Here is a 16,496-nt window from a genome sequence, read left to right as displayed (position 1 = left end):
GTATTCAAGGGATTATATATGGTATCACAGCTGGCTTCACATGCCATTCAGAGTTTAGCCTAAGACTGCTCTTGTCCATGCTACCACTAGGATAGCTGGTCTATAAGGTTGCCTTTACAACCAATCACCATAAGGGTATTTGGACTGATATAAGGTGTACACTATAACTAGTGACATCATACATCAGGCCAACTTCTCACAGCATGGTGCGCAGCAAAGGCTGTGGATCCCCTTTCTGCAGTTCTCTTGTTCCTCCTTTCTTTGGCCCAGCAGGGCTCTGCTCTGGGCACTATTAAGGGCTATCTCTTAGGCTTCCTGATCAGCCTTCTCTTTTCAAGTCCCCTGTTGTAAATCGCTTTCTTAAGGGCATTACTCATCTTTTCCCTCCTGTTCCCTTCGTAATGCCTCAGTGGGACTTGAACTTGGTTCTTACTTATCTTATGTGCGCTCCCTTTGAGCCGCTACATAACTGTCCTCTCAGAATTCTCACTTTAAAAACTGCCTTTCTTGTTGCCATCACTTCTGCTCGCACTGTTTCTTGCGGTACATCCGGACAAGGTTGTTTTTCGAACTCAACCCTCTATTCTTCCTAAAGTGGTTACTTCTTTACATTTGTCAAACCATCACTTTACCCACCTTCTTTCTGCCTCCGCATCCTTCTAAAGAGGAAGAGATGCTCCACCGTCTGGACCCAAAACGTGTGTTTTCCTTTTATTTGGATCGCACCAAGCAATTCCGGGTGGATGACCAGATCTTTGTTGGCTTCGTGGGCGCCAAAGAAAGGTCGGGCCGTGCACAAACGGACGATCTCTAGGTGGGTCGTTTTGTGCATTAAAGCTTGCTTCTCTTTGGCAAAGAAGGAGCCTCCAGTGGGATTCCATTCCACCAGGGCGACGGCAGCTACAACTTCTTTGGGACGGGGAGTCCCCCTCAATGACATCTGTCAGGTAGCTGCATGGGCATCTCTGCACACATTCACAAAACACTACTACCTGGACAGCCAAGTCCGGAGAGACGGCTTCTTTGGCCATTCTGTTCTCCAGGACTTTCTGGTGTGAACTTGGTTTGCAGACCCACCTCTGGGGTTGGTATTGCTGGGGTATCTATTCTAAAGGTAAGGAATCTATAACTAGATGTCTCTTTCAGATGAACAAGTTACTTACCTTTGGTAACGATATATCTGTAAGAGGCATAGATTTGTTATACATTCCTTACCACCCCACCCACCCTCCCCGTTCTGACTTCTAGGATCAGGGAATCCCTTTCAGGGCCCTAGTTTTGCGCACCAGTGGTCAGTGTCTTGCATGGCCCTGCGCTTCTGGCGTGGAATGTCGTGTAAAAGAACTGACCTCCGCGCACGAGGACGGCGTCTAAGTAGCTACCGTGACGTCATCCCACCGACCATGATGCAAACGACAAACGCGGAACCGACCGACGCCACCCTTCGACGCACAGGGGTACTGCTGATAAAAACATTCTCCGGATCCAGTCTGACACCTGGGGTAATTCTGAAGGTGAGGAATCTATAACTAATCTATATCGTTACCGAAGGTGAGTAACTTGTTCTTTGGGTCCAAAGTATCCACAGGGGCCCCCAGTTGTTTGTGTAGTGGACACGGTGGGACGGATGGCTTTGCTGAAAACCGTACTTTGTTCTTTCGAATAATTATACTTGAAATAAGAATTGCTCTGTTGGGATTGTGTGCTGATTTTTCTAGCCTCCATTTGCATATAATTAGCGTGGAGCGGATGACGTAGGACTCCGGTAGGACGTGGTTATTTATCAACTGTAATACTACTGTTAATACAATAATACTGCCCTGAAGAATCTCATGCTTGGACCGTGGTTGGCCGATTTATTGCACACTCTAGAAATGAATATTATGTTAAGAAGCAAGCTCCTGCAGGTTAATCGCCGGTTTACAAATTCTAGATGAGTGGTTTATAGCCGGATATTACTATGAATTTTGTGTGCCACACAAAAGGTTAATTGCTTAAACACCACCAAGTCCTCTATCTCGATTACTGAATAATCTAACATATTGGAATACCACAATTACCCGGGAGGAGAACTAGGATTACAGGCAACTATTTCTTTATTTCTCTGAAAATGTTAAACAGTTTAGATTGTCTGTGCTACGAGTGCTATGAGATGGCGCCTGCAGGGTACTTGAGTCTTAAGCAGACACTTTTGGTTGTAATAAGGTGATCTTAAAATAAACTGCAGATTGGTTTCTGCGACAAGATGTCACTTCTATCTGCTGTGCCAAAGGTTAGGAGAAAGCAAACAGACCTATATGGCACAGCAAAAGGTTTTAAGCAACATCGCAGTCTACTAGTATTGGGTACGAAATGAGCATATGCACTATTTTGAAGTTTCCAATGTTCTTTTCCCTGCTCCTAAACTGATTGGGTAATTTGATTCCACACACACATTTTATGGTAAGTCCTTTGTAATAAATGCAGCAACATTTGAAGAAAAAATAATGTTGACAGTACTGTCTGCTATTTACTATACTAATGTAAAATCTTTTATGAAACATTTATAGGATGTAAAGCAGGAATTGGTGAGACTAGTGAGAGCTGCAGGGTTTGTTTCCTGTAAAACATCACATGAAAGCTCAAATGGAATCCATGAAAACGGGGTCAGAAAGCCCCTGTCTCCCCAAGAGATATCTGTACTCAAAGCTGTGTTGACAGCGGGCCTGTATGATAGCGTTGGGAAAATTCAGTGCACCAAGTCTGTTGACATTACAGAGAAGATCCCATGCATTGCAGAAACTGCTCAGGGCAAAGCCAACGTCCACCCCTCTTCGGTCAACAGAGATCTACAGACCTATGGATGGCTGCTGTACCAAGAGAAGGTAATAAGGCATCACGAGGAAACCCAAGCATGCATTGTATGTAGTGTTCTAATTGATATGTTGATTTATATGTGTCACAGATGAATAGAATTGCTGGCAAACAAGCATCTTCTGCTACATATAGTTTCCCTGTTCCTGTGAAAATATTGACCTTACTTCTTTCCAGCTTTTTGCTCTTAAACGAATATTGCTTATCTATGTGTAGCAACATATGTTTGTGTTTGGGTTTAGGTGAAGTATGGAAAGGTGTACTTGAAAGAAACAACTTTGGTTTCCCCGTTTCCTATTTTGCTTTTTGGCGGTGATATAGAAGTTCAGCACCGAGAGCGTCTGCTCTCAGTAGATGGCTGGATCCACTTTCAGGTACCAATTTTGTTTTTTTCTCCCTGGCTTATATCATTTCTTGTGGCTTGCGTAGTTCATGAAATTTACATATTGTTAGATTAGGCATTATCTTACCTAAAATGAATGTGGTGCATCTTTTTCTACTTTATGATGTTTCTGTTTATTGTTCTTTTGAGGCCATTGGTGTTTGTCATTTAAATATTAAAGAAAATAACTATCTTAAAACCAGCTCTGGAAAGATGAATGGTATTCAGTCTACAGTAAGTTTAGTGGGTAGTACCATTGCAAGACATGTGGTGTTAAAGATACTTCACTGAATTCTACCCATAAACCTTAGGATTTTCCTGAAATATCCTGGCGCTCCATTACAGCTGTATGAGTCAGTTACTCCAGATTTCCTATAAAATATAAATACTCTCTTACAGGGAATTTGCCTGCCACTTGTTCATTTTGTAATTAATCCATGCCTTTTTGTATTTCATCATTAGGACTAGCATCATTTGCCAGATCACCTTATAATTTTCTAAAGCTTCACTACATTTCTAACTGGAGTGTGCTCCTAAACTGTATCCTGCACCTCTGTCTAAACCCAGATAGCTTGAACCTCTGCTATTGGCTCCTTTTAGTGCCTGAAACTCCTCCAGGCAGTTTGAAAGCTGGGGAGGATATTTACAATGAAACAGCAAAGTGCGGGACCGCACGCAATATTGCTGTGTCATTTAAGAAATGCAGGGATGTGCCATATTTGTGGAATGTGGTGCCCCCAGTACTCTCCCCTGGGCCTGCACTAGAACAGTAGCCATGCGCCAATGCAGGCACCCTTGCACGATTGTGCAAGGGTACCTGCATTGCAGGGGTGATTGAGTTTGTGCAGGAAGGGTCACCTTCCTGCCCAAAAAGAATCATTAATGTTGTTTTGCTCCTTCTATGTGTGCTGGAGAATGCAGCACACATAGAAAGAGCAAACATTGAGGAGAAATAAAAGTCTTTCTTCTTGTTGCGCTACTTTAAAGCCTCTCCTTGAAAGGCATTTGTTTTTGGCGCTGTCTCAGATTTATCAATCCTTGTAAATCTGGGGCAGTGTCAAAAAGCCATAGGTGTTGAATGGGAACACCAACAGCAACACCCATGACACGCCCCTTTAACGCAGAATACAACGTGAAAGAGGGCCATATTTACAAGGCCATGTAAAGCCATGCAAAGTGGCTTTGCGTGGCCGTGTAAATATGGGCCAGCACACAGCACCACCGCAGCGTCAAAAAAGTGACGCTCCGGTGGTGCTAGGGGCTTGTAAATATGCCCCAGAGTTCTGTGCTATGGCTCCAAACACTGATATGTTTAACTTCTTTACTGTGAAACCAGAAAATCGGAGTTCTAATCATAACTTTACCACTTCCCAGAATATTAATATTTCTAGCAAATGGCTATCTCCTTGTCCCTCCGGTCAAGTTTCTACAATAAACCTGGATGCAGGCAAAACACCAGCTTTAGCACTTCATAAGAAATATCTAAAAATGCCATGCTTCTGGTGCATCATCAGCCACCTGGATCAAGTCAGTGATCGTCCGGGTCAAGCCTATGATGCTCCAAATATTATCTGTGACTCTGAAATACGAAAAGTGGGTTCCTCTATCATTTGAGTTAAACATAGGCCCTTACTCAACGGAACGTATGAGGAACCCCCTCACTCCCTTCTTGAAGAACTCTTGTTTCTGGTGGGATACATGGCAACAAAGACAGAGAGGCACGTGCTGACTATCTTTTGAAGGATGTTAACAGAATGAATCTGTAATAAATGCATAACTTAATTGTAAATTTACAGTTTCATAACCAAGACAGTCCATCTAAAGTCATCTAAATGTTTGGAGGTGAATATAAGTTCTTATCCACAATTTAAGCTTTCGTAGATTAACATGCTTGCATGATTATTTGTAATTGGGCCGAGAATTACCTGTATTTTAATCATAGCAATAAATAACTTTTTAGGTTGAATTTTATTAGATTTTTTAGAAGACAGAAGAGATGCCAAATCATTTAAACCATGCACGATTAATGCAAACCCTGTCCGATGTGTCCTGCTTCTGGTCTTCAATGGTACACTTCTGTCAGTACCCTCTCATATCACTCTTCATTCTATATCCTTCACACCTTGGGTAGACAGCATTTCTTGCCCATGTTTCCAAATATTTTCCCTTTTGTTTGGGCAACCCACCGCAATAAATCGATTTTTCTATATATATGCACCAGTCCATTCCCTTTGTCCATGTATACAAATCAGGGATAGTATTGTCACTCCACTACCTACATGCGGTCATTAGTACTCTATTGTACAGCACCATTTTATTGAGGTTCAACTTCTGCTGCTCTCATATGCCCTGCAATGTTATCTCAGAACTTGGTACAAATTCATCCCCAGAAGTTTCTGAAGCTCTGCATGTATTTTGACCAGAAGCTTTGTATCCTCGAACATCCCCCGATTGTGTTTAGGAATGTCCCAGGTTCGAACCGACATCGCGTAAGTGGTGTCGGAGGAGTATCATAATTAACATCTTCATAAGCAAAACAATAGTGTTTAATTAGTAGCACACTCACTGTTTCAACTCCAGCCAATAAGGTTAGTTTGCTGAGCACTCCACTCCCCCTGGATACCACCACAGCTCAGATTTCATCCTTATAAAGAGGATAAGTGAGTGCCCAAAGAGAGCTCTGCTTGGTCTGTTTTTTTAAAGTGTTTTTAATTAAAAAAATTATTTTTCCTCCCTTAAAAAGCTTTGCCTAGGCTCAGTTTTCACCTTGTACCAGTTGTTTCTGTCTTCTTTTTCTGGGCCAGATGGGATTTCTTATGCCGTGACTCATTTGCTTCACATCGAGGGACAGTATGTTACCAAGGCGTGCTCTTCATGCAGCAATCAAAGTTTTTTGTGGATTATCCCTATGTGTCTGGTGCGTGTATGAACAGCACAAAGCATCAGGATGTGATATGTGTGAGACATTTAACCCCTTCGGTGCCACGCCCTTTCCCCCTCCTGTGCCGGGCGTTTCCTTAGTGGGCGGGTTTCATGACGAGATAGTCTCCTCATGGGCACAGCGCGACCGTGCTCCATGACGAGACTATCTCGTCATGGGCACAGAAGAGGTTAAATAAAAGATGGCCATAAACAGATTTGTGGCTTTGTACCTGACTTTCTCGTCTAAATCATTTTTTGAAGCTCAGAAACAACTGAAACAGTCTCAGAGAATTGATGCATCATTTTCCTATTTTTGCAGCTCCATCGTCAAAAGACACCCTGTTGGACTTGGCCCTTTTTGCAGGGTCATCCCTGAACTTTTTGCCTTCCTCCTATATTTTTTCTGACCTGTTGTTGGCTGTTTTATGACTCTGGGCACTTTACCACTGCTGATCAGTGCTAAAGTGCATATGCTCTCCCTATTGTAAATGTATATGTTGGTTGGATTTCATGATTGGCTTATTTGGTTTACTGTCAGACCCCAGTAAAGTGCACCAGGAGTGCCCAGGGCTTGTAAATACAAATGCTGCTGGTGGGCTTGCAGCACTGGTTGTGCCACCCACAGAAACGGCCTAGTAAAATGTGTCTAAGGTCTGCCATTGCAGAATCTGCGTGCAGTCTGGTACTGTCATGCTGACTGGGCAAGTGCACCCACTTGCCAGTCCCTAAACCTTCCCTTAACTTCCTGTTAGTCACCCCTATGGTAGGCCCATGGGCAGGGTGCATTGTAAGCATAAGGTAGGACAAGCCCTGATGTGTGTGGCATGTCCTAATAGTGAATTTTTATTTTTGCAATTAACTGTTGTAAGGCTACATGGTAAAAAATCGAGTTTAGTATGCCTGAACTCAGAATAATAAAATACATCTTTTAGAAAAGTCTATTTTAATGTTCTGTGTTTGCAAATGCATTACGGAATTGAATCTTTGCAACCCAAGAATACAATTTACATACGACATCCAATCAGAGAAGATTCACTTTTTGGACATTGAGATCCATAAATCTATTACAGGTTTAGCAACAACAGTTTACAGAAAGACTACAGATGTCAACAATGCTCTACACTACACAAGCGCACATCCACATTCTTCGAAGAAACATTTGCCTGTTTCCCAATTGACAAGAATCAAGAGAATAACCTCAGACAGTCGCAGTTGTCAGATTTACATAAATGATCAACTGTAGAAATACAAAGACAGAGGTTATCCTGAAGACATACTTTTGGAAGCTGAGAAGAAAGGGGACTTAAAAAAACGCGAGGATCTGTTATTACCAACTTGCAAAAATCCCAACAAATGAGAAGTCTTCGTGTTAAAATATTCTGCTCAAGCATCACAAATAAAATCTATAATCAGAAAACGGTGGGATATTATTGAGCAGGAGGCTGACTTTGTGGGATTATTTCAGGATCCACCACTATTTGCACAAACTAGACCCAAAAATTTGAGGGACCTCCTTAAAACACGTGTCAGCACCAGAAGTTTGAATCATACAGGCATGAAGAAATGTCACAACTGCGGGCAATGTGGTAATGTAATTCAGGGAAAAATTTTCACGCACCCCCGAACTGGTCAAAAGGTTACACTTCGTCATGCAACACCGAGGGGGTGATTTATGCCATCAAATGCCCCTGCGGGCTAGTGTATGTAGGGAGAACAAGTCGCAAAATCAAAACTAGGGTAATAGAACACAAAAGTAGGATTCGTAACAAAAATACGAATTCTTCCCTAGTAGCCCATTGGGTTAATGCAGCACACACAATCCCTCAGCTAAGATTTACAATTTTGGAATGTATTCACATGACGCCAGGTATTACCATGAACACTGTCTTAGCATGTAGGGAGACACATTGGATTAAGTTTTTAGGAACAGTGATCCCTAGAGGAATCAATGATTACTATGAATTATTATGTTTTGTTTAAATCCCACACTGATTGTGTCATAGCACATTATCGAATACTAGCTATTACAATTGTACAGGATTTGCACTCGTAGCTTTTCCAATTTTTCATTAGGTTAATTGGATCTATTACGCGGCCACATCTTCACATCAGATCTGTTACTCTTTTATTGAGGAGAATACACCTTCTTTAGATCACGCCTTTTTATTTTTTCAGATTTTTATTTATGTTCGTCTTTAATTCTTTTTTTACACATTCTTTTGCACACTCTCGCATGGTAATGCGTTTTCTGTTTATTAGGAGATATACGGTGTTTAAGATCGGTTTGTTGTCGTAACCACACAGGAGGGAGGATTCTAGATCCGTTCGTAGTGAGTCAGTTTTCTATTTTTTCTATTTGGGGCGTGTATAAACCGTGACCCGTCATATGACAGGACGGACGTAATTTCACGTACGATACTGCAGCGTGGTGTAACACGGAAGACTTTGGTGCCCTTTGGCTGAGGTGAGTCTCGGAGGTGCAGCTCTATACGCGTGATTTTGCATTTTTGTTTTATGGTTTGTAAACCGTAGCTCACGGATGGCTCCTTGGTACATTTTAGAATAAAGACGGACTTTCTCTCTGGAAACACTGATGGTGCTCATTTGGAACCATTGGTCGACCGTGACGGGTAAGCGTTGCTTATACCTATTGGTCCTTTTTGCATCCACAACATTATGGGTCAGAAAGTTTGGTGACCATCTTGCTTATTTTCATAGTGACGATTGTTAGCGGATTACAGCAATATTACGCTTGGGTAAGCCACTGATATTATTGCAGACGGGCACTTTTGGTTTTAGGACCAACAACACTATGGCATGTGGCAATTCTCTTGTAATGCACAGCATTTGGTCTCACACAGGTTGTTGCGCACATAGTCGTTTCGGAGATGGGCTTTCTGTCCACCTCTTTTCTTTTCTTAGTCTTTTCTTCGAGTGCAAATCCTATGAGCATTTTGTATTTTGTATTTTGTCGAATTAATTCCTCAATTTACATTCGTATGGTCTTTTGTTGTAGCTCTGTAAGGAGTTCTTCAAGATCCAACCACAGATTAATTCTGATTATTGTGTTGAATATATCCACTGACAAAGGGTTTTGTATTAACCCGAAATGCATTGGCATTGTCTTTTTTTAAACTTTGACTTTTGAATACAGCACATGCATTAACGTGCTAAATGATTTATGTTGGAAAACAGTACATCAATGTACAAATGCCTCTTGTTTACCCTATTCTGTTTATGTTTAAGAGTTTCGCATTGAATTCAAATACAAATGTATAACTATTTCTGTTTTTATTGAGATGAATTATACATAAACATTCTCTGATTTACGATGATCACTTGTGTTTACATTAGTTGAGACCTTTGTGTCCATGCGGTGCTTCACGTAGGTTATGGTTTTCCACAACCTCCTTTCATATGACTTTTAGAAAGTTGGCATTTGCTTGCCTAACCATTTCAGCCCGCCTCTGCGCTGATGTGTATCTGCTGTCTGGTTTGTGTGAGTGACAGGGCTGGGGAATTCCAGGAGACAGGCTGGGCAGCCAGGTGGTGAATAGGAAGATTACACCAGGATGGGTGGGAGGAGTGAACCTGGAATTTGAATAGGGCTGTGCTCTGCCACCACAATGCTGGCTCCACCTCCTGTGGAGCGTCTGATGTCTCTGCCCTGCACACTGAAAGCAGAAGCCTGCATCATGTCAACAAAATGCTCAGAAACCGGACCGAACTTGGCAAGGGCCCCCCTGGCCTGCAAAAGAATTGCACTATAAGTATTGGGACCCTGCTCCCAAGAAACTAGATCCTGCTAACAAGACGAACCTCTGCCTGAGGAGAAGGAACCGGGAAAGCTGTAGGAGGAGTACTGTCCCTGACCTGGGGGGATTGGCCTGCAGTGGTTGCCTTCCTGCTGAAGGAGAGGAGAATGATTGCTGAGAAACTTTATTTCAACTTGTGCTTTTAAGATCTCCAAGGGCTTGTGACTGAGCTTGCCCCTGAACGAAGTCCCAGGACCAGTGGACTTCACCCTCCTTGAGAGCCGCCGCCGAGAACTGCCGTTCTCACCGTGAAACCGAGAGAAGTGTGCGCCTCCTAGATCGGCGCATACACTAGAAAGCCTGTGCCCAGCTGTCCGGCCCAAACAACGCGACTAAGGCCCCCCTACGAGCCGTAGCTCGCACCGTGAAGGAAGAACTTCGTGCCGCACTTTGATTTCCCCTCTCCGCACCGTACTGCTCAAGCGTGCCCCCCTACCCCTGTTGTGGGCAGGCTGCGGTGCGTGGAGTGGTTGGTACGTCGCTCACCATCAGAGTGTACTGCCTGCTTCGCACCACGCTTTAGGAAAAGGCACCACTCTCAAGGTACGGCTCGTATGCCGCAACGAACAGCCAGAGCACCGTACCTACGCACCGTCCCCTTGAACATCGTGACTGAGGCCCCCTACGAGCCGTAGCTCGCACCGTAACAGGAGGACATCGTAACGTACAACGCGCTGGGATTCACCGCATCGTCCGTGACGAACTTTCAAAGATAAGGTACTGTGTACATAAGCACCGAAGGGTGTACGCTTCGCACCGCAGCGTCTGCAGCGTTTGTGAGCCCCGTTCGTAAGCACCGCAGGGTGTACGCTTCACACCGGAGCGTCTTCGGCGTTTGTGAGCCCCGTTCGTAAGCACCGCAGGGTGTACGCTTCGCACCGGAGCGTCTGCAACGCTTGTGACACCCGCTCGTAAGCATCTTTCATTCCCGTATGCACCGTACGAAGAAGAACGAACCACACAGAACTGTTAAATACGCTTGAATCCAAGAACTGCTTATTACCAATAGTATTGTGGGCCTTTTGATCGTTATAAACCCAGTGTGGAGTCCATTTGTGGGGGTATCATTGAATTACCGTATGTGGTCACAAATGCTTAACCATTGCGCCCTGAGATAAGCCTTGTCTGCTCGCGCCAAGCTACCTAGAGGGTGAGCAGGGGTTGTGTTGGGAGTGTAACCCCTTAACCTGACTAGAGGAGAGGATCCCTGCTTGACACAAGTACCTACCAGTGCCAACCAGAGATCCCCAATTCTAACACACCCATTATTCATTCTTGTCAACACCTGTCTCTTCAGCAGCATCCCCTTCAGCACCATCATCATTGGAGCTTTCAACAGAAATCCACTTGTCAGCTACCCAAAAAATGTCAACATCAAAGCAGTGCTGCCATTACGTTGCATCACAATATTTATTGCTGACAGTACTGTTCGCTAATCGCTTAGGATGCTAGTGGACTGTTGCCACGTGTTGCTTCAGCAGGGCTCACCCTTTACCCCGGTCAATGACAATGTAGTCAGAAAAGTCTCATCTCCCTCATATAAGTGAGGACATCATAGTGTCACCATCTTTGTTGGTACATTTGCCCTTAGTTACTAGACACCCTCACAGCTCAAGGTCATGGCACAGCTTCTGGCTTATATTCTGGATATAGGCGAGGAGAGAGAGGTCAGTGATGAAGATCAGCTCTTGTACACAGCTTAATGTCCAGCTACAGTGATTGTTGGAATGACTCCTGCAGTATTAACAAGAGGATCAGCAGCATGGGCTTAGACCTTTGTAGTGTATGATGCCTCTCACCAGTATTACTCAGGCATCTTCCAGCATTACCACAGACCACAAAGGTATTTTAGAGACTTGCCCATGGTCCAGGTTGCTGTAGACTTTTTGCAATCGTTGTAGCGTATGCTGAAGAACATTTAGGCTAGGTTTACTGCACCGCCACCTCAGCTGCAAACACCAACATCACCTCCACAACAGCCTCCACCTCCGCAGCTAGAGCTTACAATGACAAGGGACATAGTACAGTAGAAGGAACATGATGAATGTGAGGGTGAGGAAGACCAAGAATAGGCAGAGGAAGGTGAAGTTCAAGGCAGGGTCAGTATGAGGAACACAACAAGAGCAATGTGGAATGGTTAACATATGTACTACTTCAAGCAACACAAAATCTGTCACCTCAAGATCATAAAATTGTTCTCCATGATGTCAGTTGTGAAGCAATGCTTCCTCTGTGATTTCTTTTTTTTATAAACCACTTTATTGATGTTTTGGCAACAAAGATAGTCATACCACATCGAGCCACTTCTGGTCATCAGCATAAGCAGTCAGTTGTCTATGTGATGTACTATAAAGTCTACATAAACACACTCTTAAGGGAACAACCCCCAACCATTTACAATAGTGAACCAAGCCAAAAATGATTCCACCATTTGCTCCAGATTTTGGTATGCTTTTTAGGGCAACTTCTACTTCATATACAGTTTTTTCTGGCTGTGCACACCAGTCGACTCCACGGCGCTATTGAGACACCAAGGGCCTAGTGGGGGATTCTCATCTGCAAGCAATATCCCGTTTTGTGACCATGGTGGCTACTTCAGTCAGTGCCTTGTCAGCATTTGTGTCTCCCATCCTGTCAAAGATGCTCAAGAGGATAGGTTTCGGAGAAAGCTCCACCTCTCACCCCACTACTGCTGACAACATCCAAGTTACCTCATATCAGTAGTTCATAATAAGAGGACATTTCCAGACCATATGGTAAAATCTGTAGGAGCGTATGAACAGCTAAAGCACGCAGGGCTGGGGAGGAAGTTTGCCTTGTGGAGATGACTGGGGATGAGAAAAGCATAGCGAAGTTAGTATGTTTGTATCAGCTGTAGTCTGGAGGAGATGGTGATGATAGAGGGGCCATTTTGGCATCTCGCCATCATCATCATCCAGTTGTCCCACCCATACCTTCCTCTGGGTCCTCAGCCATGCCGATGTGTCAGAGGGGCATTGATGGTTATGGAGCTGTCGATTCGGGAAATTCCTCCTTTCGATAACCCTCCCATCAGGAGTTTGGCTTCTAGGGGACTGAACTCGGGAGTGTTGTGCCTGGAGGGATGTGTGCTCTCAATGAACATCTCAGCTGTAATATTTATGGAATTGTGTGGTTTATGGGGCATAGGTCGAGTGAAGCTCTTGGAAAGAGGAACTCTGAGTGCCAGACCATACATCTCCTACCAGCAAAATGTCCCAGTGACTAAACCATTCCAGGCCAGCCATCCCATGTAGCCAGGACCCCTTCCATAGGGAGGTCTGCAGACCGAGCCTGGAGTCCCAGCTGCTGTAATGGAGCACAGCACACCAACTAAAAATGACCATTTGGGTCACTTAGGGTATGTCTCTGGGCATTCAGGTGCCATAAAGCAGTCCCAATACTTCCTCAAAGCTCAGCGAGGTCAGCTCCACTGTATATGCTGGATCCGACCAACCTCCACTTAACCAATCGTTTATAACCAGGATCTGAGACGCTAGATAATAGAGGTATGGATTGGCCATCCCTAAGCCCCATCATGCAGCACCTGCTGACACTTACTGAGTGCTATATACAGTCTGATTTATACCAGAGAAAGGACGTCGCCAAGGAGTCGATTTCCCTGAACCAGTGCCAGAGTAGTCTGTGGGAAATTTTGGAGGAGATATAAAAAACACTGCAGTATCATCATTCTGTAAACAGCAGTCTTTCCCATCAAATTCAGCTGGAGGGTCTGCCATCTTTTAAGACCTGCTTTAATTTTCCGCATCAGTGGGGTAAAATTAAGATTCCGCACCAGCTCAGGGAGGAACTCAATGTGAATCCCCAGGTAGTGTAAACTCAGGCGCCACACAGGAATGGTTCACTAGCCATGCATCACACTATCGAGAGATGGTTAAGGGGTACCATCACAGATTTAGCATAATTAACCCATAGGCCAGAATCTTCTGCATAGAGATGTAGGAGTCGAAGACCACGTGGGCCGGTTTTCATAGGGTTAGTCATGAACAGGAGAACGTCATCAGCATATAATGTGATATTGTCATCGTGGCCTGTATCCCACATCCAGCCCCAAACTTAATGAGCTATGCCAGGGGTTCGATAGCAATGGCAGAAAGGAGGTGGGGATAAGGGGCACCCCTGCCTGGTGTCCTGACGAATAGGGAACAGGCCCTAAACCACGCAATTGATTTGCACAACCACATTGCCGACCTGCCACAGAGCATCGCAGTCAGGAAGTGGTGACCATTGGCAGGCACAGCAGGGGGGAGGCAGGGCGAGGAGGGAGGCAAAGGAGCTGTTCGGGGGGCCAGAGCTGAGGGAAAACAGCTTTGTTATGTACTATCTAGAAGTTGAACTAGACAGCACATGTAATTTACTGCACCCTGCCTTATGGTTATAAAGCCTGCTGTAGGATTGACCTACATATTTTGCATGCAGTTTCTGTGGATATGGTACACAGGGTGTGTTCCTAGTCATGCTTTCTCCTTTGTCTGCCCCATTTCATGCAGCCTGTAATGGCAGTTTGCATGACTTTGGTGGTGGATCCCTTAGGGTGGCACAATACATGCTGCAGCCGTTCGGGACCCTTTTTAGGACACATGCCCTAAGTACCAGAGGTACTATTTACTAGGGACTTTCAGAGGTGGTGCTATTGGTCTTGCCAGTTGGGGAACACTTGAGCAGCTACCTTGTTTTAGGGAACGAGCACTGGCACTGGGGACCTGGTTAGCAGGAACCCAGTGCACTTCAGTCAAAATTGCATCAAATACCAGTCACACCATGTCAAAAAGGGACACTTTTATACTAGAGGGGTCTATGATATTTTCTAACGACTCCCCCAATAGTGCGGTTTACTACCGCTAATTCAAGTGTCTATATGTCCGATTTGTAACACAATGTCACTACACTGCAGCAAAAGAATTCCCACAAGAATTTGATTAGAAAAGATTAGAAAAAATGTGAGAATGGCGAGAAAGCACCTCACGGTAGTAACACCAAGGGGAGCTTGCTAGTTGGTATTCGCTAGCACACCCACTTATCGGTTGCTTTCTCACCATGAAAGGAAAATGTGTTCCAACGTGAATTTTCTCAAAAGTGAAGGACAAAAACTGTGAAAGAAAAGTTGAGTATGCACTGTAAGTGCTAATGTCACTCAAGTGTCCTGCTGGTCCCCGTGAGAAAGGAAATGAAATGCAATTCCCAACATTAAAAATGAGATCCTACTCACTGGCTAGATTTAGCTTTATTCAGTGCTGTGAGCGTCCTCCCTTAAAAAATGGTTCAACTCAGACCATTGTTACGCCCAAAGCGCCAACATGTTTCGTTCCTACCAATTTGCGCAACTTCATCAGGGCTAAGAGGATGATGACCAGTCTTCACTTCACTTAGAATTACCACTTGGTCTGCAAGTGTATGACAATAAAAGACAAAAAACATGCCAGAAGTAAATAACCCCCATTCTCCACTCCACTCCATACTTATATTAATGATAATACAAAACATTTCACTACCGAGTCGTTGCCAATGTCCTTCGTACCTGCAACCAACTCGTCATGTGGCACGCGCCAATTGGTCACGTGTCCGCAGGGTAACCACACAAAATTATGGCACCTGTAGATATGCGCAAATAGTAAAGTATTCATTACACATCATCACCTCACACGCCCAAGCAGAGACTTTTTGTGTGGAAAGTGTCTCCATGTATCTGTTGCTCTATATAACAACACCACGGACTTCGATACTCTCCCCGCATATGTTTATATTCATTTTCAAATATTTCTTCCAATCCCATTTACACGTTATTTATCGTAATGGGTCCTTTACGAACCCTGCTGTTATCATGGAGTTCAATATCAATAACTAGCCAAGTCATTGCAATTGAGATATGTCATAGCGCGTCCTTTAAAAGCCTTGTATCTGGGAAATTGTCAGAATACATGGGTGAATGCGTGGGAACACACACGCTCCACCCATGTAACTCCCTCACCACTTGCGGTGCCTTGCATTATAGTAGATTTGCCACGCAGGGTGGCCCTGCTGGGCTTGATGCATGGTGACACAAAACCTATGCAAATATGCCCCAAGGTTACTACTGAGAGCATGCAAACGTGTGTGACATATGTGCGCCACAGTTGGTGCCAGATGTAAGTAGATAATCTTTTGCGAATACCAAATAGCAAATGTTTGCGATTCGCTATTTGGTTATCACAAACACCCATCTACAAATGTGTGTATTACACATTTTGTGATTTCCAGGCAAATAGACCTAACTTATGAATATTCATGAGGTAGGTGTCAGTTCGCAACCCATCGGAAATCTCCAAAAACACAGGGATGGTTGCCTACAGGGGTCCGCACACCACCATGTCTGTGATTGGTTTTTAGTAGAGCCAATGTTTTAAAAAATGCGGCTCTGTTTTCACCGAAGGAAAACGTGATGTGTTTCAAAAAGAAAAATTTAAGTTTTCTTTTCATTTTTTAAGAGTAGGCGGCCCACTGCCTTC

General features: G+C 44.1%; 1 protein-coding gene across 1 annotated transcript in view; it reads left to right on the top strand.

Moving 5' to 3' along the window:
- Window positions 1–16,496, top strand: part of DHX29 (DExH-box helicase 29) — a 1,004,292-nt gene that overhangs the window by 967,060 nt on the left and 20,736 nt on the right. The window contains exons 24-25 of the mRNA XM_085631302.1: window positions 2,550–2,864; window positions 3,096–3,227. Of these exons, the coding sequence (XP_085487428.1) occupies window positions 2,550–2,864; window positions 3,096–3,227 (447 nt within the window). The remainder of the gene's footprint in view (window positions 1–2,549; window positions 2,865–3,095; window positions 3,228–16,496) is intronic.

The sequence above is a fragment of the Triturus cristatus genome, chromosome 2_1 (genome assembly GCF_964204655.1).
Source record: "Triturus cristatus chromosome 2_1, aTriCri1.1, whole genome shotgun sequence".
NCBI lineage: Eukaryota > Metazoa > Chordata > Amphibia > Caudata > Salamandridae > Triturus > Triturus cristatus.
Note: the sequence above shows the minus strand (reverse complement) of the source record. Positions and strands in the feature narration are given on the sequence as shown.